Source organism: Salmo salar, unplaced genomic scaffold (genome assembly GCF_905237065.1).
Source record: "Salmo salar unplaced genomic scaffold, Ssal_v3.1, whole genome shotgun sequence".
In the NCBI taxonomy this organism is placed as follows: Eukaryota; Metazoa; Chordata; class Actinopteri; order Salmoniformes; family Salmonidae; genus Salmo; species Salmo salar.
The window spans coordinates 197501-222406 of record NW_025550857.1 but is presented as its reverse complement, the minus strand read 5'-3'; the positions used below and the strand labels follow the sequence as shown (position 1 = coordinate 222406).

The window sequence follows — 24906 nt, the reverse complement described above, 5'->3', positions numbered from 1 at the left end:
GCCCCCTATAGCCCTTCCAGATGGCCCCCTATAGAGCCCTATAGTCCTTCCAGATGGCCCCCTATAGCCCTTCCAGATGGCCCCCTATAGCCCTTCCAGATGGCCCCCTATAGCCCTTCCAGATGGCCCCCTATAGCCCTTCCAGATGGCCCCCTATAGCCCTTCCAGATGGCCCCCTATAGCCCTTCCAGATGGCCCCCTATAGCCCTTCCAGATGGCCCCCTATAGCCCTTCCAGATGGCCCCCTATAGCCCTTCCAGATGGCCCCCTATAGAGCCCTATAGCCCTTCCAGATGGCCCCTATAGCCCTTCCAGATGGCCCCCTATAGCCCTTCCAGATGGCCCCCTATAGCCCTTCCAGATGGCGCCCTATAGCCCTTCCAGATGGCCCCCTATGGCCCTTCCAGATGGCCCCCTATAGCCCTTCCAGATGGCCCCCTATAGCCCTTCCAGATGGCCCCTATAGCCCTTCCAGATGGCCCCCTATAGCCCTTCCAGATGGCCCCCTATGGCCCTTCCAGATGGCGCCCTATAGCCCTTCCAGATGGCCCCCTATAGAGCCCTATGGTCCCTCCAGATGGCCCCCTATAGTCCCTGGTCAGAAGTAATAAACTACATAGTGAATAGGATCCCATTTGGGACCCAGCCACAGCTTTGAGAAACAGTGAGACTGACCGTTGATAACCAGAATGGGTCCCATGGGTACAGCTAGGACCATGGCCAGGCTGTCGTCACAGAGAGGATGGGCATACTGCAGTCTGTACAGCCCTCCTGGTGCCCTCCACCCAGCTGGCATCTCACCAGGACGCCCCTCAGAGCCCTACACACACGCACACACACGCACGCACGCACACACAATTTAGGGAATAGGGCTCTGGTCAACAGTAGTGCACTATTTAGGGAATAGGGTGACATTTGGGATGCAATCCCAGAGAGCATACTCCTCGCATCCTCTCTCTTCGCCTCTTTCTCAAACCCATTGGATGAGAAAACCAGAGGTCCCTCCCACCTGAAACTTCTCCTCCAATGGGTTTTGAGGAGGAAGCAGAGAGGCTGCAAGGAGTTATTGAATTGAGATTTCCCCAGTCTCCCGTAGAGCCTTATACCTGACACAGGAAGCCCGTCTCAACCATCAGGAGGTGTACTGCCACCATCAGGGCATCACAGGTACTGCTGCTCTGAGCCTGGTGGTACAGAACCTCCAGGGAATGGGGTACCTTCCCTCCTTCTGCTTCCCCACACAGCATGGGTTCCCAAACCCACCGGCCTGCCTCTTCTTCCTCTCTGACCACTTCCCGTTGAGGCTCCACCCCCATGCTGGCCTGGATCAACAACACAAATCACCACGGTGACTATCTGGTATACTGAGAAGACAGCCAATCGTAGCATCCGATTAGTTATAGGAAAACTCACAATACAATTGAATTACCGCAAAAAATCAAATGATTTACACATTTTATATACATATACACACACAGTGAATTCAGAAAGTATTCAGACCCCTTGAATTTTTCCACATTTTGTTGCGTTACAACCTTATTCTAAAATTGATTCAATCGTTTCCCCCCCCCTTAAATCTACACACAATACCCAATAATGACATCACAATACCCCATAATGACATCACAATACCCCATAATGACATCACAATACCCCATAATGACATCACAATACCCAATAATGACATCACAATACCCCATAATGACATCACAATACCCCATAATGACATCACAATACCCCATAATGACAAAACAAAAACAGGTTAAGAAATTTTAAAAAAGCTGAAATATCACATTGACATAAATATTAATTAACCCTTAATTCAGTACTTTGCTTAAGCACCTTTGGCAGTGATTACAGCCTTGAGTCTTCTTGGGTATGACGCTACAAGCTTGGCACACCTGTATTTGGGGAGTTTCTCCCATTCTTCTCTGCAGATCCTCTCAAGCTCTGTCAGGTTGGATGGGGAGCGTCGCTGCACAGCTATTTTCACGTCTCTCCAGAGATGTTCGATCGGGTTCAAGTCCAGGCTCTGGATGGGCCACTCAAGGACATTCAGAGACTTGTCCCGAAGCCACTCCTGCGCTGTCTTGGCTGTGTGAGGTCTTTCCCTCGATCCTGAATAGTCTTCCAGTACCTGTCGCTGAAAAACATCCCCACAGCATGCTGCTGCCACCACCATGCTTCACCATTGAGATGTCGCCAAGTTTCCTCCAGACGTGATGCTTGGCATTCAGGCAAAAGAGTTCAATCTTGGTTTCATCAGACCAGAGAATCTTGTTTCTCATGGTCCAAGAGTCCTTTAGGTGCCTTTTGGTAAACTCCAAGTGGGCTGTCATGTGCCTTTTACTGAGGAGTGGCTTCCGTCTGGCCACTCTACCATAAAGGCCTGATTGGTGGAGTGCTGCAGAGATGGTTGTCCTTCTGGAAGGTTCTCCTATCTCCACAGAGGATCTCTGGAGCTCTGTCAGAGTGACCATCAGGTTCTTGGTCACCTCCCTGACCAAGGCCCTTCTCCTCCGATCGCTCAGTTTGGCCGGGCGGCCAGCTCTAGGAAGAGTCTTGGTGGTTCCAAACTTCTTCCATTTAAGAATGATGGAGGCCACTGTGTTGTTGGGGACCTTCAATGCTGCAGAAGTGTTTTGGTTCCCTTCCCCAGATCTGTGCCTCAACACAATCCTGTCTCTGAGCTCTACGGACAATTCCTTCGACCTCATGGCTTGGTTTTTGCTCTGACATGCACTGTCAACTGTGGAACCTCATATAGACAGGTGTGTGTCTTTCCAAATCATGTCCAGTCAATTGAATTTATGACAGGTGGATCTACAATCAGGTTGTAGAAACATCAAGGATGGAAACAGGACACACCTGAGCTCAATTTCGAGTCTCATAGCAAAGCGTCTGAATACTTATGTCAATAAGGTATCTGTCTTATGTTTTTTTTATACATTTGCAAAAAATTCTAAAAACCTGTTTTCACGTTGTCATTATGGGTTATTGTGACGTCATTATGGGGTATTATGATGTCATTATGGGTTATTGTGATGTCATTATGGGGTTTTGTGATGTCATTATGGGGTACTGTGATGTCATTATGGGGTTTTGTGATGTCATTATGGGGTTTTGTGATGTCATTATGGGTTATTGTGATGTCATTATGGGGTATTGTGATGTCATTATGGGGTATTGTGATGTCATTATGGGTTATTGTGATGTCATTATGGGGTATTGTGATGTCATTATGGGGTATTGTGATGTCATTATGGGTTATTGTGATGTCATTATGGGGTATTGTGATGTCATTATGGGGTATTGTGATGTCATTATGGGTTATTGTGATGTCATTATGGGATATTGTGATGTCATTAAGGGGTATTGTGTGTAGATTGATGAAGGGGGAAAAAAAATAATTGAATCAATTTTAGAATAAGGCTGTAACGTAACAAAATGTGGAAAAAGTCAAGGGGTCTGAATACTTGTATTGTAATATACTACTACTATATATACACACTACTGTAATATAATATACTAATGGGGTTAGGAGTTGAAGGCTCACCTCACTGGAGCGTTGGGCTGGTGGGTGTACAGCTTGGTACAGCCCAGTACTACTACTACTACTGCTGCTGTTGCTGGGTGCCTGGCGGGCTGAGGAGGCAAAGGCAGCGGAGGAAGCAGGGTAGCCTGAGGGCACAGCCTGGCGGGCTGAGGGAGCAGGGGCAGCGGAGGAAGCAGGGGCAGCGGAGGGCACAGCCTGGCAGGCGGAGGGAGCAGGGTAGCCTGAGGGCACAGCCTGGCGGGCTGAGGGAGTAGAGGCGGCGGAGGGCACAGCGACAGTTGGACGCAGGATGACACAGACCAGGTCCCCAGTGACGATGCCACAGGAAGACAAAGTCTGACCAGAGTCAGAGAGAAGATCTGAGCCGTTCAGGGACAAGGTGAACTCTGAGTCTGGGCTGTGGGGGGACAGAGGAGAGTTAGGATCTGAGCCGTTCAGGGACAAGGTGAACTCTGGGCTGTGGGGGGACAGAGGAGAGTTAGGATCTGAGCCGTTCAGGGACAAGGTGAACTCTGAGTCTGGGCTGTGGAGGGACAGAGGAGAGTTAGGATCTGAGCCGTTCAGGGACAAGGTGAACTCTGAGTCTGGGCTGTGGGGGGACAGAGGAGAGTTAGGATCTGAGCCGTTCAGGGACAAGGTGAACTCTGAGTCTGGGCTGTGGGGGGGACAGAGGAGAGTTAGGATCTGAGCTGTTCAGGGACAAGGTGAACTCTGGGCTGTGGGGGGACAGAGGAGAGTTAGGATCTGAGCCGTTCAGGGACAAGGTGAACTCTGGGCTGTGGGGGGACAGAGGAGAGTTAGGATCTGAGCCGTTCAGGGACAAGGTGAACTCTGAGTCTGGGCTGTGGGGGGGACAGAGGAGAGTTAGGATCTGAGCTGTTCAGGGACAAGGTGAACTCTGGGCTGTGGGGGGACAGAGGAGAGTTAGGATCTGAGCCGTTCAGGGACAAGGTGAACTCTGAGTCTGGGCTGTGGGGGGACAGAGGAGAGTTAGGATCTGAGCCGTTCAGGGACAAGGTGAACCCTGGGCTGTGGGGGGGGACAGAGGAGAGTTAGGATCTGAGCCGTTCAGGGACAAGGTGAACTCTGAGTCTGGGCTGTGGGGGGACAGAGGAGAGTTAGGATCTGAGCCGTTCAGGGACAAGGTGAACTCTGAGTCTGGGCTGTGGGGGGACAGAGGAGAGTTAGGATCTGAGCCGTTCAGGGACAAGGTGAACTCTGAGTCTGGGCTGTGGGGGGACAGAGGAGAGTTAGGATCTGAGCTGTTCAGGGACAAGGTGAACTCTGAGTCTGGGCTGTGGGGGACAGAGGAGAGTTAGGATCTGAGCTGTTCAGGGACAAGGTGAACTCTGGGCTGTGGAGGGACAGAGGACAATTAGGAGCCGTTCAGGGACAAGGTGAACTCTGGGTCTGGGCTGTGGGGGGACAGAGGAGAGTTAGGATCTGAGCCGTTCAGGGACAAGGTGAACTCTGAGTCTGGGCTGTGGGGGGACAGAGGAGAGTTAGGATCTGAGCCGTTCAGGGACAAGGTGAACTCTGGGCTGTGGGGGGACAGAGGAGAGTTAGGATCTGAGCTGTTCAGGGACAAGGTGAACTCTGGGCTGTGGAGGGACAGAGGAGAATTAGGAGCCGTTCAGGGACAAGGTGAACTCTGGGCTGTGGAGGAACCTAAGGGACTAACTAACCTGAGGGACTAACCTGAGGGACTAACCTGAGGGTCTAACCTGAGGGACTGAGGGACTAACCTGAGGGACTGAGGGACTAACCTGAGGGACTAACCTGAGGGACTGAGGGACTAACCTGAGGGACTGAGGGACTAACCTGAGGGACTAACCTGAGGGACTAACCTGAGGGACTAACCTGAGGGTCTGAGGGACTAACCTAAGGGACTAACCTGAGGGTCTAACCTGAGGGTCTAACCTGAGGGACTGAGGGACTAACCTGAGGGACTAACCTGAGGGACTGAGGGACTAACCTGAGGGACTGAGGGACTAACCTGAGGGACTAACCTGAGGGACTAACCTGAGGGACTGAGGGACTAACCTGAGGGTCTAACCTGAGGGACTAACCTGAGGGACTAACCTGAGGGACTGAGGGACTAACCTGAGGGACTAACCTGAGGGTCTCAGGGACTAACCTGAGGGACTAACCTGAGGGACTAACCTGAGGGTCTAAGGGACTAACCTGAGGGTCTAACCTGAGGGTCTAACTAACCTGAGGGACTAACTAACCTGAGGGACTAACCTGAGGGTCTAACTAACCTGAGGGACTGAGGGACTAACCTGAGGGACTAACCTGAGGGTCTGAGGGACTAACCTAAGGGACTAACCTGAGGGTCTAACCTGAGGGTCTAACCTGAGGGACTGAGGGACTAACCTGAGGGACTAACCTGAGGGACTGAGGGACTAACCTGAGGGACTGAGGGACTAACCTGAGGGACTGAGGGACTAACCTGAGGGACTAACCTGAGGGACTAACCTGAGGGACTAACCTGAGGGACTGAGGGACTAACCTGAGGGACTAACCTGAGGGACTAACCTGAGGGACTAACCTGAGGGACTGAGGGACTAACCTGAGGGACTAACCTGAGGGTCTGAGGGACTAACCTGAGGGACTAACCTGAGGGACTAACCTGAGGGACTAACCTGAGGGTCTAACCTGAGGGTCTAACCTGAGGGACTAACTAACCTGAGGGACTAACCTGAGGGTCTGAGGGACTAACCTGGGGGACTAACTAACCTGAGGGACTAACCTGAGGGACTAACCTGAGGGTCTAACCTGAGGGACTAACCTGAGGGTCTAACCTGAGGGACTGGGGGACTAACCTGAGGGACTAACCTGAGGGACTAACCTGAGGGTCTAACTAACCTGAAGGACTAACCTGAGGGACTAACCTGAGGGTCTAACTAACCTGAGGGACTAACCTGAGGGACTAACCTGAGGGTCTAACTAACCTGAGGGACTAACCTGAGGGACTAACCTGAGGGTCTAACTAACCTGAGGGTCTAACCTGAGGGACTAACTAACCTGAGGGACTAACTAACCTGAGGGACTAACCTGAGGGACTAACTAACCTGAGGGTCTGACCTGAGGGACTAACTGACCTGAGGGACTAACCTGAGGGACTAACTAACCTGAGGGACTAACTAACCTGAGGGACTAACTAACCTGAGGGACTAACCTGAGGGACTAACCTGAGGGACTGAGGGACTAACCTGAGGGACTAACCTGAGGGACTGAGGGACTAACCTGAGGGACTGAGGGACTAACCTGAGGGACTGAGGGACTAACTTGAGGGACTGAGGGACTAACCTGAGGGACTAACCTGAGGGTCTGAGGGAATAACCTGAGGGACTAACCTGAGGGACTAACCTGAGGGACTGAGGGACTAACCTGAGGGACTAACCTGAGGGACTGAGGGACTAACCTGAGGGACTGAGGGACTAACCTGAGGGACTAACGCGAGGGACTAACCTGATGGACTGAGGGACTAACCTGAGGGACTAACGTGAGGGTCTAACTAACCTGAGGGACTAACTAACCTGAGGGACTAACCTGAGGGTCTAACTAACCTGAGGGACTAAGGGACTAACCTGAGGGACTAACCTGAGGGACTAACTAACCTGAGGGTCTAACCTGAGGGACTAACCTGAGGGACTAACCTGAGGGACTAACCTGAGGGTCTAACCTGAGGGACTAACCTGAGGGACTAACCTGAGGGTCTAAGGGACTAACCTGAGGGACTAACCTGAGGGACTAACCTGAGGGTCTAAGGGTCTAACCTGAGGGACTAACCTGAGGGTCTAAGGGACTAACCTGAGGGACTAACCTGAGGGTCTAAGGGACTAACCTGAGGGACTAACCTGAGGGTCTAACCTGAGGGTCTAACCTGAGGGTCTGAGGGACTAACCTGAGGGACTAAGGGACTAACCTGAGGGACTAACCTGAGGGACTAACCTGAGGGTCTAACCTGAGGGACTAACCTGAGGGACTAACCTGAGGGACTAACCTGAGGGACTAACCTGAGGGTCTAACCTGAGGGACTAACTAACCTGAGGGACTAACCTGAGGGTCTAACCTGAGGGACTAACCTGAGGGACTGAGGGTCTAACCTGAGGGACTAAGGGACTAACCTGAGGGACTAACCTGAGGGTCTAACCTGAGGGACTAACCTGAGGGACTAACCTGAGGGACTAACTAACCTGAGGGTCTAAGCTGAGGGTCTAAGGGTCTAACCTGAGGGACTAACCTGAGGGTCTAAGGGTCTAACCTGAGGGACTAACCTGAGGGTCTAACCTAAGGGACTAACCTGAGGGTCTAAGGGTCTAACCTGAGGGACTAACCTGAGGGTCTAACCTGAGGGTCTAACCTGAGGGACTAACCTGAGGGACTGAGGGACTAACCTGAGGGTCTAAGGGACTAACCTGAGGGTCTAAGGGACTAACCTGAGGGACTAAGGGACTAACCTGAGGGACTAACCTGAGGGACTAACCTGAGGGTCTAAGGGACTAACCTGAGGGTCTAAGGGACTAACCTGAGGGACTAACCTGAGGGTCTAACCTGAGGGTCTGAGGGTCTAACCTGAGGGACTAACCTGAGGGACTAACCTGAGGGTCTGACCTGAGGGTCTAAGGGACTAACCTGAGGGTCTAAGGGACTAACCTGAGGGACTAACCTGAGGGTCTAAGGGACTAACCTGAGGGTCTAAGGGACTAACCTGAGGGACTAACCTGAGGGTCTAAGGGTCTAACCTGAGGGTCTAAGGGACTAACCTGAGGGTCTAAGGGACTAACCTGAGGGTCTGACCTGAGGGTCTAAGGGTCTAACCTGAGGGTCTAAGGGTCTAACCTGAGGGTCTAAGGGACTAACCTGAGGGTCTGACCTGAGGGTCTAAGGGTCTAACCTGAGGGTCTAAGGGACTAACCTGAGGGTCTGAGGGACTAACCTGAGGGTCTAACCTGAGGGTCTAACCTGAGGGACTAACCTGAGGGTCTAAGGGACTAACCTGAGGGACTAACTAACCTGAGGGACTAACCTGAGGGTCTAACTAACCTGAGGGACTAAGGGACTAACCTGAGGGACTAACCTGAGGGACTAACTAACCTGAGGGTCTAACCTGAGGGACTAACCTGAGGGACTAACCTGAGGGTCTAACCTGAGGGACTAACCTGAGGGACTAACCTGAGGGTCTAAGGGACTAACCTGAGGGACTAACCTGAGGGACTAACCTGAGGGTCTAAGGGTCTAACCTGAGGGACTAACCTGAGGGTCTAAGGGACTAACCTGAGGGACTAACCTGAGGGTCTAAGGGACTAACCTGAGGGACTAACCTGAGGGTCTAACCTGAGGGTCTAACCTGAGGGTCTGAGGGACTAACCTGAGGGACTAAGGGACTAACCTGAGGGACTAACCTGAGGGACTAACCTGAGGGACTAACCTGAGGGACTAACCTGAGGGACTAACCTGAGGGTCTAACCTGAGGGACTAACTAACCTGAGGGACTAACCTGAGGGTCTAACCTGAGGGACTAACCTGAGGGACTGAGGGTCTAACCTGAGGGACTAAGGGACTAACCTGAGGGACTAACCTGAGGGTCTAACCTGAGGGACTAACCTGAGGGACTAACCTGAGGGACTAACTAACCTGAGGGTCTAAGCTGAGGGTCTAAGGGTCTAACCTGAGGGACTAACCTGAGGGTCTAAGGGTCTAACCTGAGGGACTAACCTGAGGGTCTAACCTAAGGGACTAACCTGAGGGTCTAAGGGTCTAACCTGAGGGACTAACCTGAGGGTCTAACCTGAGGGTCTAACCTGAGGGACTAACCTGAGGGACTGAGGGACTAACCTGAGGGTCTAAGGGACTAACCTGAGGGTCTAAGGGACTAACCTGAGGGACTAAGGGACTAACCTGAGGGACTAACCTGAGGGACTAACCTGAGGGTCTAAGGGACTAACCTGAGGGTCTAAGGGACTAACCTGAGGGACTAACCTGAGGGTCTAACCTGAGGGTCTGAGGGTCTAACCTGAGGGACTAACCTGAGGGACTAACCTGAGGGTCTGACCTGAGGGTCTAAGGGACTAACCTGAGGGTCTAAGGGACTAACCTGAGGGACTAACCTGAGGGTCTAAGGGACTAACCTGAGGGTCTAAGGGACTAACCTGAGGGACTAACCTGAGGGTCTAAGGGTCTAACCTGAGGGTCTAAGGGACTAACCTGAGGGTCTAAGGGACTAACCTGAGGGTCTGACCTGAGGGTCTAAGGGTCTAACCTGAGGGTCTAAGGGACTAACCTGAGGGTCTGACCTGAGGGTCTAAGGGTCTAACCTGAGGGTCTAAGGGACTAACCTGAGGGTCTGAGGGACTAACCTGAGGGTCTAACCTGAGGGTCTAACCTGAGGGACTAACCTGAGGGTCTAAGGGACTAACCTGAGGGACTAACCTGAGGGACTGAGGGACTAACCTGAGGATCTAACCTGAGGGACTAACCTGAGGGACTGAGGGACTAACCTGAGGGACTGAGGGACTAACCTGAGGGTCTAACCTGAGGGACTAACCTGAGGGTCTAAGGGACTAACCTGAGGGACTAACCTGAGGGTCTAAGGGACTAACCTGAGGGACTAACCTGAGGGTCTAAGGGACTAACCTGAGGGACTAAGGGACTAACCTGAGGGACTAACCTGAGGGACTAACTAACCTGAGGGACTGAGGGACTAACCTGAGGCACTAACCTGAGGGTCTAAGGGACTAACCTGAGGGTCTAACCTGAGGGACTAAGGGACTAACCTGAGGGACTAAGGGACTAACCTGAGGGTCTAACCTGAGGGTCTAACCTGAGGGTCTAACCTGAGGGACTAACCTGAGGGTCTGAGGGACTAACCTGAGGCACTAACCTGAGGGTCTAAGGGACTAACCTGAGGGTCTAAGGGACTAACCTGAGGGACTAACCTGAGGGACTAACCTGAGGGACTAACCTGAGGGTCTAAGGGACTAACCTGAGGGACTAACCTGAGGGTCTAAGGGACTAACCTGAGGGACTAACCTGAGGGACTAACCTGAGGGTCTAAGGGACTAACCTGAGTGACTAACCTGAGGGTCTAAGGGACTAACCTGAGGGTCTGAGGGTCTAAGGGACTAACCTGAGGGTCTAACCTGAGGGTCTAAGGGACTAACCTGAGGGACTAACCTGAGGGACTAACCTGAGGGTCTAAGGGACTAACCTGAGGGACTAACCTGAGGGTCTAAGGGACTAACCTGAGGGTCTGAGGGTCTAAGGGACTAACCTGAGGGTCTAACCTGAGGGTCTAGGGACTAACCTGAGGGACTAACTAACCTGAGTCCATGTGAAGGCAGAAGAATCTCTCTGATTTGAACGTTGAGCTCTGTCAGAGTTGGCTCCTCTCCCTCCAGCTTCACCCGGCTGGTCTGCTTGTTTATCCTCACACGCAGTTTCATGCTTGGGGGGGAGAGAGACCGATGGACAGGGTTAACGGACAGGGTTAGGTAGTGGTCTGCTTGTTTATCCTCACACACAGTTTCATGCTTGGGGGGGGAGAGACCGACGGACAGGGTTAGGTAGTGGTCTGCTTGTTTATCCTCACACACAGTTTCATGCTTGGGGGGGGAGACCGACGGACAGGGTTAGGTAGTTTTTTTTCCCACCCGTTTCATCTTTCGGGGGAGAGAGACCGACGGACAGGGTTAGGTAGTGGTCTGCTTGTTTATCCTCACACACAGTTTCATGCTTGGGGGGGAGAGACCGACGGACAGGGTTAGGTAGTGGTCTGCTTCGTTATTCCTCACACACAGTTTCATGCTTTCAGGGGGGGAGAGAGAGATAGAGACCGACGGACAGGGTTAGGTAACCAACACACAGAACACCATCAGACAGGTTAAGGACACAAATTCAATAATTCAGACCCAAGACACTTAAATGTGGTCTTCTCTCCCTGGTTCATCATGAATCATTACTGGGCATCTTCCAACAACAACAAAAAAACGTTTTCACAACGCGTCCAACTTTCTGAACATGATGTCAGTTTTCACAATGAAGTAGAAAACACTTGGCAAAGCCAAGTCACCTGTTTACAGTAGAAATACAGTGCTAGCTGGAATTCTTTCACTTTCATTTCTTGCCTAACTGTGTTATTAAGAAAGACTGAATTATGAAAGCAAAATGGTAAAACGTTCATCGGTGTAACGATCTAACGTTATAGCAGGTCCACTGGCCTAGCAATTCCTACAGTATACAGATATATTTCATTACGCACAGCACACTTCTGGTGTTATCTAGCTTAGAACAATGCAAACCTAGATGTACAAGTGCAGCTAGCTAGTAGCTAGTAGCTAGCCAGCAGCGTTTCGCTTACTTTAGTTTAGTTGTTTTCTCTTGTTAACTTATTGCAAGCCTTAATCATTTCACACCAAACATTTCATGTTAACTAAAGAGTAGAGAGAGTTGAAGATTTCCACGGTAACGAGAAGATAGAAGAGGCTTTGACAGAAGCTAGATGGGGTCAACAATGATATCAGCTTGTTTACTTCAACTACGGAAAGCGAGTAGGAGTTCTAACTTCAACTACGGAAAGCGAGTAGAGTTTTGACTTCAACTACGGAAAGCGAGTAGGAGTTCTGACTTCAACTACGGAAAGCGAGAAGAGTTCTGACTTCAACTACGGAAAGCGAGTAGAGTTCTGACTTCAACTACGGAAAGCGAGTAGAGTTCTGACTTCAACTACGGAAAGCGAGTAGGAGTTCTGACTTCAACTACGGAAAGCGAGTAGGAGTTCTGACTTCAACTACGGAAAGCGAGAAGAGTTCTGACTTCAACTACGGAAAGTCAAAAATGACAAAACACATTTAGGAAAAATGAATTACCACTAATGTATTCAACAACAAACAAAAAATGAAACGTTGCTCGGATATTAGGAAACATGTATTTGGTAGGCACGACTATAATATGATGTTATCTAAGATCAATATTTCAATCCATTCAAAAAAATAAACGCAATTAATTAATTTACAAAAAAAACCATTTCCAGCTGCGTCATATATCACAGTTTTGAAAAACGCGTTTTTATCCGGACGTCTGCGAGGCGCCGTAGTCTGTTGGTTCAGGACAGAATCAGACACCGCTGAAATACAAGTCAAATTATTATTAAACAGCCAGCCAGCTAGATAATAATCATAATCATGAGTCGATCGTACAATGACGAGTTACAATATTTGGACAAGATTGACAAGAACTGCTGGCGAATCAAGAAAGGTTTCGTCCCGAATATGCAGGTGATTGGTTTAAACTATACGGAATGAATTAACTTTAACACATGTCCGTAGGTTACTAGCTTCAGACGTGGCTCGCTACTATCCAGCTTGACTCTGTTGTTGTTGTCGTTGTTTCTCTTGTCTTTTTGTATGTAGAGAAGGTGTAAGAGCATAGTAACTACATTAACTAGTTAACTAGTTAACCTAATGTGGAGTATGGGACTAGACAGCTGATCAAATCCTTCCCCGTTTCATTCCAGGTGGAAGGAGTGTTTTACTTCAACAGACAAGCCCACTCCTGTATTATAGTATATATATATATATATATACATATAGTTAGTTTAATCACCGTTTCATTCCAGGTGGAAGGAGTGTTTTACTTCAACAGACAAGCCCACTCCTGTATTATAGTATATATATATATACATATAGTTAGTTTAATCACCGTTTCATTCCAGGTGGAAGGAGTGTTTTACTTCAACAGACAAGCCCACTCCTGTATTATAGTATATATATATATATATATATATATATACATATAGTTAGTTTAATCACCGTTTCATTCCAGGTGGAAGGAGTGTTTTACTTCAACAGACAAGCCCACTCCTGTATTATAGTATATATATATATATATATATATATATACATATAGTTAGTTTAATCACCGTTTCATTCCAGGTGGAAGGAGTGTTTTACTTCAACAGACAAGCACACTCCTGTATTATAGTATATATATATATATATATACATATAGTTAGTTTAATCATCGTTTCATTCCAGGTGGAAGGAGTGTTTTACTTCAACAGACAAGCCCACTCCTGTATTATAGTATATATACATATAGTTAGTTTAATCATCGTTTCATTCCAGGTGGAAGGAGTGTTTTACTTCAACAGACAAGCCCACTCCTGTATTATAGTATATATATATATATATACATATAGTTAGTTTAATCATCGTTTCATTCCAGGTGGAAGGAGTGTTTTACTTCAACAGACAAGCCTACTCCTGTATTATAGTATATATATATATATATACATATAGTTAGTTTAATCACCGTTTCATTCCAGGTGGAAGGAGTGTTTTACTTCAACAGACAAGCCCACTCCTGTATTATAGTATATATATATATATATATATATACATATAGTTAGTTTAATCACCGTTTCATTCCAGGTGGAAGGAGTGTTTTACTTCAACAGACAAGCCCACTCCTGTATTATAGTATATATATATATATATATATACATATAGTTAGTTTAATCACCGTTTCATTCCAGGTGGAAGGAGTGTTTTACTTCAACAGACAAGCCCACTCCTGTATTATAGTATATATATATATATATATATATATATCATATAGTTAGTTTAATCATCGTTTCATTCCAGGTGGAAGGAGTGTTTTACGTCAACAGACAAGCCCACTCCTGTATTATAGTATATATATATATATATATATATACATATAGTTAGTTTAATCATCGTTTCATTCCAGGTGGAAGGAGTGTTTTACTTCAACAGACAAGCCCACTCCTGTATTATAGTATATATATATATATACATATAGTTAGTTTAATCACCGTTTCATTCCAGGTGGAAGGAGTGTTTTACTTCAACAGACAAGCCCACTCCTGTATTATAGTATATATATATATATATACATATAGTTAGTTTAATCACCGTTTCATTCCAGGTGGAAGGAGTGTTTTACTTCAACAGACAAGCCCACTCCTGTATTATAGTATATATATATATATATACATATAGTTAGTTTAATCACCGTTTCATTCCAGGTGGAAGGAGTGTTTTACTTCAACAGACAAGCCCACTCCTGTATTATAGTATATATATATATATATATATACATATAGTTAGTTTAATCATCGTTTCATTCCAGGTGGAAGGAGTGTTTTACTTCAACAGACAAGCCCACTCCTGTATTATAGTATATATATATATATACATATAGTTAGTTTAATCATCGTTTCATTCCAGGTGGAAGGAGTGTTTTACTTCAACAGACAAGCCCACTCCTGTATTATAGTATATATATATATATATATATATACATATAGTTAGTTTAATCATCGTTTCATTCCAGGTGGAAGGAGTGTTTTACTTCAACAGACAAGCCCACTCCTGTATTATAGTATATATATAGTTTAATCATCGTTTCATTCCAGGTGGAAGGAGTGTTTTACGTCAACGAGTCCCTGGAGAAGCTGATGTTTGAGGAGCTGCGTAACGCGTGTAAAGGAGGAGGTAAACAACAACAACAACAACAACAACAACAACAACATGATGATGCCGTGTTAATAACAGACAAGCCCTCTCCTGTATTGTTTCCCCCCCCTGTTGATTTGACTGGTGTTGTGTTATATTGTCGTCAGGTTCTGGTGGGTTTCCCCCCCCGTTGATTTGACTGGTGTTGTGTTATATTGTCTTCAGGTTCTGGTGGGTTTCCCCCCTGTTGATTTGACTGGTGTTGTGTTATATTGTCGTCAGGTTCTGGTGGGTTTCCCCCCTGTTGATTTGACTGGTGTTGTGTTATATTGTCTTCAGGTTCTGGTGGGTTTCCCCCCCTGTTGATTTGACTGGTGTTGTGTTATATTGTCGTCAGGTTCTGGTGGGTTTCCCCCCCTGTTGATTTGACTGGTGTTGTGTTATATTGTCTTCAGGTTCTGGTGGGTTTCCCCCCGTTGATTTGACTGGTGTTGTGTTATATTGTCTTCAGGTTCTGGTGGGTTTCTCCCCCTGTTGATTTGACTGGTGTTGTGTTATATTGTCTTCAGGTTCTGGTGGGTTTCCCCCCTGTTGATTTGACTGGTGTTGTGTTATATTGTCGTCAGGTTCTGGTGGGTTTCCCCCCTGTTGATTTGACTGGTGTTGTGTTATATTGTCGTCAGGTTCTGGTGGGTTTCTCCCTGTTGATTTGACTGGTGTTGTGTTATATTGTCTTCAGGTTCTGGTGGGTTTCTCCCTGTTGATTTGACTGGTGTTGTGTTATATTGTCTTCAGGTTCTGGTGGGTTTCCCCCCTGTTGATTTGACTGGTGTTGTGTTATATTGTCTTCAGGTTCTGGTGGGTTTCCCCCCTGTTGATTTGACTGGTGTTGTGTTATATTGTCGTCAGGTTCTGGTGGGTTTCTCCCTGTTGATTTGACTGGTGTTGTGTTATATTGTCGTCAGGTTCTGGTGGGTTTCCCCCCTGTTGATTTGACTGGTGTTGTGTTATATTGTCTTCAGGTTCTGGTGGGTTTCCCCCCCTGTTGATTTGACTGGTGTTGTGTTATATTGTCGTCAGGTTCTGGTGGGTTTCCCCCCCTGTTGATTTGACTGGTGTTGTGTTATATTGTCTTCAGGTTCTGGTGGGTTTCCCCCCTGTTGATTTGACTGGTGTTGTGTTATATTGTCGTCAGGTTCTGGTGGGTTTCCCCCCCGTTGATTTGACTGGTGTTGTGTTATATTGTCGTCAGGTTCTGGTGGGTTTCCCCCCTGTTGATTTGACTGGTGTTGTGTTATATTGTCTTCAGGTTCTGGTGGGTTTCTCCCTGTTGATTTGACTGGTGTTGTGTTATATTGTCGTCAGGTTCTGGTGGGTTTCCCCCCCTGTTGATTTGACTGGTGTTGTGTTATATTGTCTTCAGGTTCTGGTGGGTTTCCCCCCCTGTTGATTTGACTGGTGTTGTGTTATATTGTCTTCAGGTTCTGGTGGGTTTCCCCCCCTGTTGATTTGACTGGTGTTGTGTTATATTGTCTTCAGGTTCTGGTGGGTTTCACCCTGTTGATTTGACTGGTGTTGTGTTATATTGTCTTCAGGTTCTGGTGGGTTTCCCCCCCTGTTGATTTGACTGGTGTTGTGTTATATTGTCGTCAGGTTCTGGTGGGTTTCTCCCTGTTGATTTGACTGGTGTTGTGTTATATTGTCGTCAGGTTCTGGTGGGTTTCACCCTGTTGATTTGACTGGTGTTGTGTTATATTGTCTTCAGGTTCTGGTGGGTTTCCCCCTGTTGATTTGACTGGTGTTGTGTTATATTGTCGTCAGGTTCTGGTGGGTTTCCCCCCCTGTTGATTTGACTGGTGTTGTGTTATATTGTCGTCAGGTTCTGGTGGGTTTCTCCCTGTTGATTTGACTGGTGTTGTGTTATATTGTCGTCAGGTTCTGGTGGGTTTCCCCCCCTGTTGATTTGACTGGTGTTGTGTTATATTGTCGTCAGGTTCTGGTGGGTTTCTCCCTGTTGATTTGACTGGTGTTGTGTTATATTGTCTTCAGGTTCTGGTGGGTTTCCCCCTGTTGATTTGACTGGTGTTGTGTTATATTGTCGTCAGGTTCTGGTGGGTTTCCCCCCCTGTTGATTTGACTGGTGTTGTGTTATATTGTCGTCAGGTTCTGGTGGGTTTCTCCCCCTGTTGATTTGACTGGTGTTGTGTTATATTGTCGTCAGGTTCTGGTGGGTTTCTCCCTGTTGATTTGACTGGTGTTGTGTTATATTGTCGTCAGGTTCTGGTGGGTTTCTCCCCCTGTTGATTTGACTGGTGTTGTGTTATATTGTCGTCAGGTTCTGGTGGGTTTCTCCCTGTTGATTTGACTGGTGTTGTGTTATATTGTCTTCAGGTTCTGGTGGGTTTCCCCCCTGTTGATTTGACTGGTGTTGTGTTATATTGTCTTCAGGTTCTGGTGGGTTTCCCCCCCTGTTGATTTGACTGGTGTTGTGTTATATTGTCGTCAGGTTCTGGTGGGTTTCCCCCCTGTTGATTTGACTGGTGTTGTGTTATATTGTCGTCAGGTTCTGGTGGGTTTCTCCCTGTTGATTTGACTGGTGTTGTGTTATATTGTCTTCAGGTTCTGGTGGGTTTCCCCCCTGTTGATTTGACTGGTGTTGTGTTATATTGTCTTCAGGTTCTGGTGGGTTTCTCCCCTGTTGATTTGACTGGTGTTGTGTTATATTGTCTTCAGGTTCTGGTGGGTTTCTCCCTGTTGATTTGACTGGTGTTGTGTTATATTGTCGTCAGGTTCTGGTGGGTTTCTCCCTGTTGATTTGACTGGTGTTGTGTTATATTGTCTTCAGGTTCTGGTGGGTTTCCCCCCTGTTGATTTGACTGGTGTTGTGTTATATTGTCGTCAGGTTCTGGTGGGTTTCTCCCCTGTTGATTTGACTGGTGTTGTGTTATATTGTCGTCAGGTTCTGGTGGGTTTCCCCCCTGTTGATTTGACTGGTGTTGTGTTATATTGTCTTCAGGTTCTGGTGGGTTTCCCCCCTGTTGATTTGACTGGTGTTGTGTTATATTGTCGTCAGGTTCTGGTGGGTTTCCCCCCCTGTTGATTTGACTGGTGTTGTGTTATATTGTCGTCAGGTTCTGGTGGGTTTCTCCCTGTTGATTTGACTGGTGTTGTGTTATATTGTCTTCAGGTTCTGGTGGGTTTCCCCCCCCTGTTGATTTGACTGGTGTTGTGTTATATTGTCTTCAGGTTCTGGTGGGTTTCTCCCCCTGTTGATTTGACTGGTGTTGTGTTATATTGTCTTCAGGTTCTGGTGGGTTTCTCCCTGTTGATTTGACTGGTGTTGTGTTATATTGTCGTCAGGTTCTGGTGGGTTTCTCCCTGTTGATTTGACTGGTGTTGTGTTATATTGTCTTCAGGTTCTGGTGGGTTTCCCCCCCTGTTGATTTGACTGGTGTTGTGTTATATTGTCGTCAGGTTCTGGTGGGTTTCTCCCCCTGTTGATTTGACTGGTGTTGTGTTATATTGTCGTCAGGTTCTGGTGGGTTTCTCCCCCTGTTGATTTGACTGGTGTTGTGTTATATTGTCTTCAGGTTCTGGTGGGTTTCCCCCCTGTTGATTTGACTGGTGTTGTGTTATATTGTCTTCAGGTTCTGGTGGGTTTCCCCCCCTGTTGATTTGACTGGTGTTGTGTTATATTGTCGTCAGGTTCTGGTGGGTTTCCCCCTGTTGATTTGACTGGTGTTGTGTTATATTGTCGTCAGGTTCTGGTGGGTTTCTCCCTGTTGATTTGACTGGTGTTGTGTTATATTGTCTTCAGGTTCTGGTGGGTTTCCCCCCCCTGTTGATTTGACTGGTGTTGTGTTATATTGTCTTCAGGTTCTGGTGGGTTTCTCCCTGTTGATTTGACTGGTGTTGTGTTATATTGTCGTCAGGTTCTGGTGGGTTTCTCCCTGTTGATTTGACTGGTGTTGTGTTATATTGTCTTCAGGTTCTGGTGGGTTTCCCCCCCTGTTGATTTGACTGGTGTTGTGTTATATTGTCGTCAGGTTCTGGTGGGTTTCTCCCCCTGTTGATTTGACTGGTGTTGTGTTATATTGTCGTCAGGTTCTGGTGGGTTTCTCCCTGTTGATTTGACTGGTGTTGTGTTATATTGTCGTCAGGTTCTGGTGGGTTTCTCCCTGTTGATTTGACTGGTGTTGTGTTATATTGTCTTCAGGTTCTGGTGGGTTTCCCCCCTGTTGATTTGACTGGTGTTGTGTTATATTGTCGTCAGGTTCTGGTGGGTTTCCCCCCTGTTGATTTGACTGGTGTTGTGTTATATTGTCTTCAGGTTCTGGTGGGTTTCCCCCCTGTTGATTTGACTGGTGTTGTGTTATATTGTCGTCAGGTTCTGGTGGGTTTCTCCCCTGTTGATTTGACTGGTGTTGTGTTATATTGTCGTCAGGTTCTGGTGGGTTTCCCCCCTGTTGATTTGACTGGTGTTGTGTTATATTGTCTTCAGGTTCTGGTGGGTTTCCCCCCTGTTGATTTGACTGGTGTTGTGTTATATTGTCTTCAGGTTCTGGTGGGTTTCTCCCTGTTGATTTGACTGGTGTTGTGTTATATTGTCGTCAGGTTCTGGTGGGTTTCTCTCCCTGTTGATTTGACTGGTGTTGTGTTATATTGTCGTCAGGTTCTGGTGGGTTTCTCCCTGTTGATTTGACTGGTGTTGTGTTATATTGTCGTCAGGTTCTGGTGGGTTTCCCCCTGTTGATTTGACTGGTGTTGTGTTATATTGTCGTCAGGTTCTGGTGGGTTTCTCCCTGTTGATTTGACTGGTGTTGTGTTATATTGTCGTCAGGTTCTGGTGGGTTTCCCCCCCTGTTGATTTGACTGGTGTTGTGTTATATTGTCTTCAGGTTCTGGTGGGTTTCTCCCCTGTTGATTTGACTGGTGTTGTGTTATATTGTCTTCAGGTTCTGGTGGGTTTCTCCCCTGTTGATTTGACTGGTGTTGTGTTATATTGTCGTCAGGTTCTGGTGGGTTTCCCCCCCTGTTGATTTGACTGGTGTTGTGTTATATTGTCTTCAGGTTCTGGTGGGTTTCCCCCTGTTGATTTGACTGGTGTTGTGTTATATTGTCTTCAGGTTCTGGTGGGTTTCCCCCCCTGTTGATTTGACTGGTGTTGTGTTATATTGTCGTCAGGTTCTGGTGGGTTTCTCCCTGTTGATTTGACTGGTGTTGTGTTATATTGTCGTCAGGTTCTGGTGGGTTTCTCCCTGTTGATTTGACTGGTGTTGTGTTATATTGTCGTCAGGTTCTGGTGGGTTTCCCCCCCTGTTGATTTGACTGGTGTTGTGTTATATTGTCGTCAGGTTCTGGTGGGTTTCCCCCCCTGTTGATTTGACTGGTGTTGTGTTATATTGTCGTCAGGTTCTGGTGGGTTTCTCCCTGTTGATTTGACTGGTGTTGTGTTATATTGTCTTCAGGTTCTGGTGGGTTTCCCCCCCCTGTTGATTTGACTGGTGTTGTGTTATATTGTCTTCAGGTTCTGGTGGGTTTCCCCCCCTGTTGATTTGACTGGTGTTGTGTTATATTGTCGTCAGGTTCTGGTGGGTTTCTCCCTGTTGATTTGACTGGTGTTGTGTTATATTGTCGTCAGGTTCTGGTGGGTTTCTCCCCTGTTGATTTGACTGGTGTTGTGTTATATTGTCTTCAGGTTCTGGTGGGTTTCTCCCTGTTGATTTGACTGGTGTTGTGTTATATTGTCTTCAGGTTCTGGTGGGTTTCCCCCCTGTTGATTTGACTGGTGTTGTGTTATATTGTCGTCAGGTTCTGGTGGGTTTCCCCCCTGTTGATTTGACTGGTGTTGTGTTATATTGTCGTCAGGTTCTGGTGGGTTTCCCCCTGTTGATTTGACTGGTGTTGTGTTATATTGTCTTCAGGTTCTGGTGGGTTTCCCCCCTGTTGATTTGACTGGTGTTGTGTTATATTGCCTTCAGGTTCTGGTGGGTTTCCCCCCTGTTGATTTGACTGGTGTTGTGTTATATTGTCGTCAGGTTCTGGTGGGTTTCCCCCTGTTGATTTGACTGGTGTTGTGTTATATTGTCGTCAGGTTCTGGTGGGTTTCTCCCCTGTTGATTTGACTGGTGTTGTGTTATATTGTCTTCAGGTTCTGGTGGGTTTCTCCCCTGTTGATTTGACTGGTGTTGTGTTATATTGTCGTCAGGTTCTGGTGGGTTTCTCCCTGTTGATTTGACTGGTGTTGTGTTATATTGTCGTCAGGTTCTGGTGGGTTTCTCCCCTGTTGATTTGACTGGTGTTGTGTTATATTGTCGTCAGGTTCTGGTGGGTTTCCCCCTGTTGATTTGACTGGTGTTGTGTTATATTGTCGTCAGGTTCTGGTGGGTTTCCCCCCTGTTGATTTGACTGGTGTTGTGTTATATTGTCTTCAGGTTCTGGTGGGTTTCTCCCTGTTGATTTGACTGGTGTTGTGTTATATTGTCGTCAGGTTCTGGTGGGTTTCCCCCTGTTGATTTGACTGGTGTTGTGTTATATTGTCTTCAGGTTCTGGTGGGTTTCCCCCCTGTTGATTTGACTGGTGTTGTGTTATATTGTCGTCAGGTTCTGGTGGGTTTCCCCCCTGTTGATTTGACTGGTGTTGTGTTATATTGCCGTCAGGTTCTGGTGGGTTTCTCCCTGTTGATTTGACTGGTGTTGTGTTATATTGTCGTCAGGTTCTGGTGGGTTTCTCCCCTGTTGATTTGACTGGTGTTGTGTTATATTGTCGTCAGGTTCTGGTGGGTTTCCCCCCCCTGTTGATTTGACTGGTGTTGTGTTATATTGTCGTCAGGTTCTGGTGGGTTTCTCCCTGTTGATTTGACTGGTGTTGTGTTATATTGTCTTCAGGTTCTGGTGGGTTTCTCCCTGTTGATTTGACTGGTGTTGTGTTATATTGTCTTCAGGTTCTGGTGGGTTTCTCCCCCTGTTGATTTGACTGGTGTTGTGTTATATTGTCTTCAGGTTCTGGTGGGTTTCCCCCCCTGTTGATTTGACTGGTGTTGTGTTATATTGTCGTCAGGTTCTGGTGGGTTTCTCCCTGTTGATTTGACTGGTGTTGTGTTATATTGTCGTCAGGTTCTGGTGGGTTTCCCCCCCTGTTGATTTGACTGGTGTTGTGTTATATTGTCGTCAGGTTCTGGTGGGTTTCCCCCCTGTTGATTTGACTGGTGTTGTGTTATATTGTCTTCAGGTTCTGGTGGGTTTCCCCCCTGTTGATTTGACTGGTGTTGTGTTATATTGTCGTCAGGTTCTGGTGGGTTTCTCCCCTGTTGATTTGACTGGTGTTGTGTTATATTGTCGTCAGGTTCTGGTGGGTTTCTCCCTGTTGATTTGACTGGTGTTGTGTTATATTGTCTTCAGGTTCTGGTGGGTTTCCCCCCTGTTGATTTGACTGGTGTTGTGTTATATTGTCTTCAGGTTCTGGTGGGTTTCCCCCTGTTGATTTGACTGGTGTTGTGTTATATTGTCTTCAGGTTCTGGTGGGTTTCTCCCTGTTGATTTGACTGGTGTTGTGTTATATTGTCTTCAGGTTCTGGTGGGTTTCCCCCCTGTTGATTTGACTGGTGTTGTGTTATATTGTCTTCAGGTTCTGGTGGGTTTCTCCCTGTTGATTTGACTGGTGTTGTGTTATATTGTCGTCAGGTTCTGGTGGGTTTCCCCCTGTTGATTTGACTGGTGTTGTGTTATATTGTCTTCAGGTTCTGGTGGGTTTCTCCCTGTTGATTTGACTGGTGTTGTGTTATATTGTCTTCAGGTTCTGGTGGGTTTCCCCCTGTTGATTTGACTGGTGTTGTGTTATATTGTCGTCAGGTTCTGGTGGGTTTCTCCCTGTTGATTTGACTGGTGTTGTGTTATATTGTCTTCAGGTTCTGGTGGGTTTCCCCCTGTTGATTTGACTGGTGTTGTGTTATATTGTCTTCAGGTTCTGGTGGGTTTCTCCCTGTTGATTTGACTGGTGTTGTGTTATATTGTCGTCAGGTTCTGGTGGGTTTCCCCCTGTTGATTTGACTGGTGTTGTGTTATATTGTCTTCAGGTTCTGGTGGGTTTCTCCCTGTTGATTTGACTGGTGTTGTGTTATATTGTCGTCAGGTTCTGGTGGGTTTCTCCCTGTTGATTTGACTGGTGTTGTGTTATATTGTCGTCAGGTTCTGGTGGGTTTCACCCCCTGTTGATTTGACTGGTGTTGTGTTATATTGTCTTCAGGTTCTGGTGGGTTTCTCCCTGTTGATTTGACTGGTGTTATGTTATATTGTCTTCAGGTTCTGGTGGGTTTCTCCCTGTTGATTTGACTGGTGTTGTGTTATATTGTCGTCAGGTTCTGGTGGGTTTCTCCCCCTGTTGATTTGACTGGTGTTGTGTTATATTGTCTTCAGGTTCTGGTGGGTTTCTCCCTGTTGATTTGACTGGTGTTGTGTTATATTGTCGTCAGGTTCTGGTGGGTTTCCCCCTGTTGATTTGACTGGTGTTGTGTTATATTGTCTTCAGGTTCTGGTGGGTTTCTCCCTGTTGATTTGACTGGTGTTGTGTTATATTGTCTTCAGGTTCTGGTGGGTTTCCCCCCTGTTGATTTGACTGGTGTTGTGTTATATTGTCTTCAGGTTCTGGTGGGTTTCCCCCTGTTGATTTGACTGGTGTTGTGTTATATTGTCGTCAGGTTCTGGTGGGTTTCTCCCTGTTGATTTGACTGGTGTTGTGTTATATTGTCTTCAGGTTCTGGTGGGTTTCCCCCCTGTTGATTTGACTGGTGTTGTGTTATATTGTCGTCAGGTTCTGGTGGGTTTCCCCCCTGTTGATTTGACTGGTGTTGTGTTATATTGTCGTCAGGTTCTGGTGGGTTTCCCCCCTGTTGATTTGACTGGTGTTGTGTTATATTGTCGTCAGGTTCTGGTGGGTTTCCCCCCTGTTGATTTGACTGGTGTTGTGTTATATTGTCTTCAGGTTCTGGTGGGTTTCCCCCCTGTTGATTTGACTGGTGTTGTGTTATATTGTCTTCAGGTTCTGGTGGGTTTCTCCCTGTTGATTTGACTGGTGTTGTGTTATATTGTCGTCAGGTTCTGGTGGGTTTCTCCCTGTTGATTTGACTGGTGTTGTGTTATATTGTCTTCAGGTTCTGGTGGGTTTCTCCCTGTTGATTTGACTGGTGTTGTGTTATATTGTCTTCAGGTTCTGGTGGGTTTCTCCCTGTTGATTTGACTGGTGTTGTGTTATATTGTCGTCAGGTTCTGGTGGGTTTCTCCCTGTTGATTTGACTGGTGTTGTGTTATATTGTCTTCAGGTTCTGGTGGGTTTCTCCCTGTTGATTTGACTGGTGTTGTGTTATATTGTCTTCAGGTTCTGGTGGGTTTCCCCCCCTGTTGATTTGACTGGTGTTGTGTTATATTGTCTTCAGGTTCTGGTGGGTTTCCCTCCCTGTTGATTTGACTGGTGTTGTGTTATATTGTCTTCAGGTTCTGGTGGGTTTCTCCCTGTTGATTTGACTGGTGTTGTGTTATATTGTCTTCAGGTTCTGGTGGGTTTCTCCCTGTTGATTTGACTGGTGTTGTGTTATATTGTCGTCAGGTTCTGGTGGGTTTCTCCCTGTTGATTTGACTGGTGTTGTGTTATATTGTCGTCAGGTTCTGGTGGGTTTCTCCCTGTTGATTTGACTGGTGTTGTGTTATATTGTCTTCAGGTTCTGGTGGGTTTCCCTCCCTGTTGATTTGACTGGTGTTGTGTTATATTGTCTTCAGGTTCTGGTGGGTTTCTCCCTGTTGATTTGACTGGTGTTGTGTTATATTGTCTTCAGGTTCTGGTGGGTTTCCCCTGTTGATTTGACTGGTGTTGTG

The 24906-nt window shown here is 47.1% G+C and overlaps 2 protein-coding genes across 4 annotated transcripts in view; one reads left to right on the top strand and one right to left on the bottom strand.

Annotated features, from left to right (window-relative positions):
• The window catches only part of LOC106593769 (F-box only protein 7), a 30202-nt gene extending 17990 nt beyond the window's left edge, over positions 1–12212 (bottom strand). For 2 of the 3 annotated variants that reach the window (XM_045713970.1, XM_045713972.1), the window contains exons 1-5: positions 11922–12212; positions 10886–11008; positions 3557–3953; positions 1107–1322; positions 676–820 (exon numbers count right to left, since the gene is read on the bottom strand). In XM_045713970.1, coding sequence (XP_045569926.1) covers positions 676–820; positions 1107–1322; positions 3557–3953; positions 10886–11007 — 880 coding nt within the window. In that variant the 5' untranslated portion in view covers position 11008; positions 11922–12212. The remainder of the gene's footprint in view (positions 1–675; positions 821–1106; positions 1323–3556; positions 3954–10885; positions 11009–11921) is intronic. The other variant, XM_045713971.1, reaches the window with a different exon arrangement.
• A 403-nt stretch (positions 12213–12615) lies between these two features.
• The window catches only part of LOC106596096 (RNA-splicing ligase RtcB homolog), a 58956-nt gene continuing 46665 nt past the window's right edge, over positions 12616–24906 (top strand). Inside the window, exons 1-2 of the mRNA XM_045713973.1 lie at positions 12616–12837; positions 15000–15078. Of these exons, the coding sequence (XP_045569929.1) occupies positions 12745–12837; positions 15000–15078 (172 nt within the window). The 5' untranslated portion in view covers positions 12616–12744. The remainder of the gene's footprint in view (positions 12838–14999; positions 15079–24906) is intronic.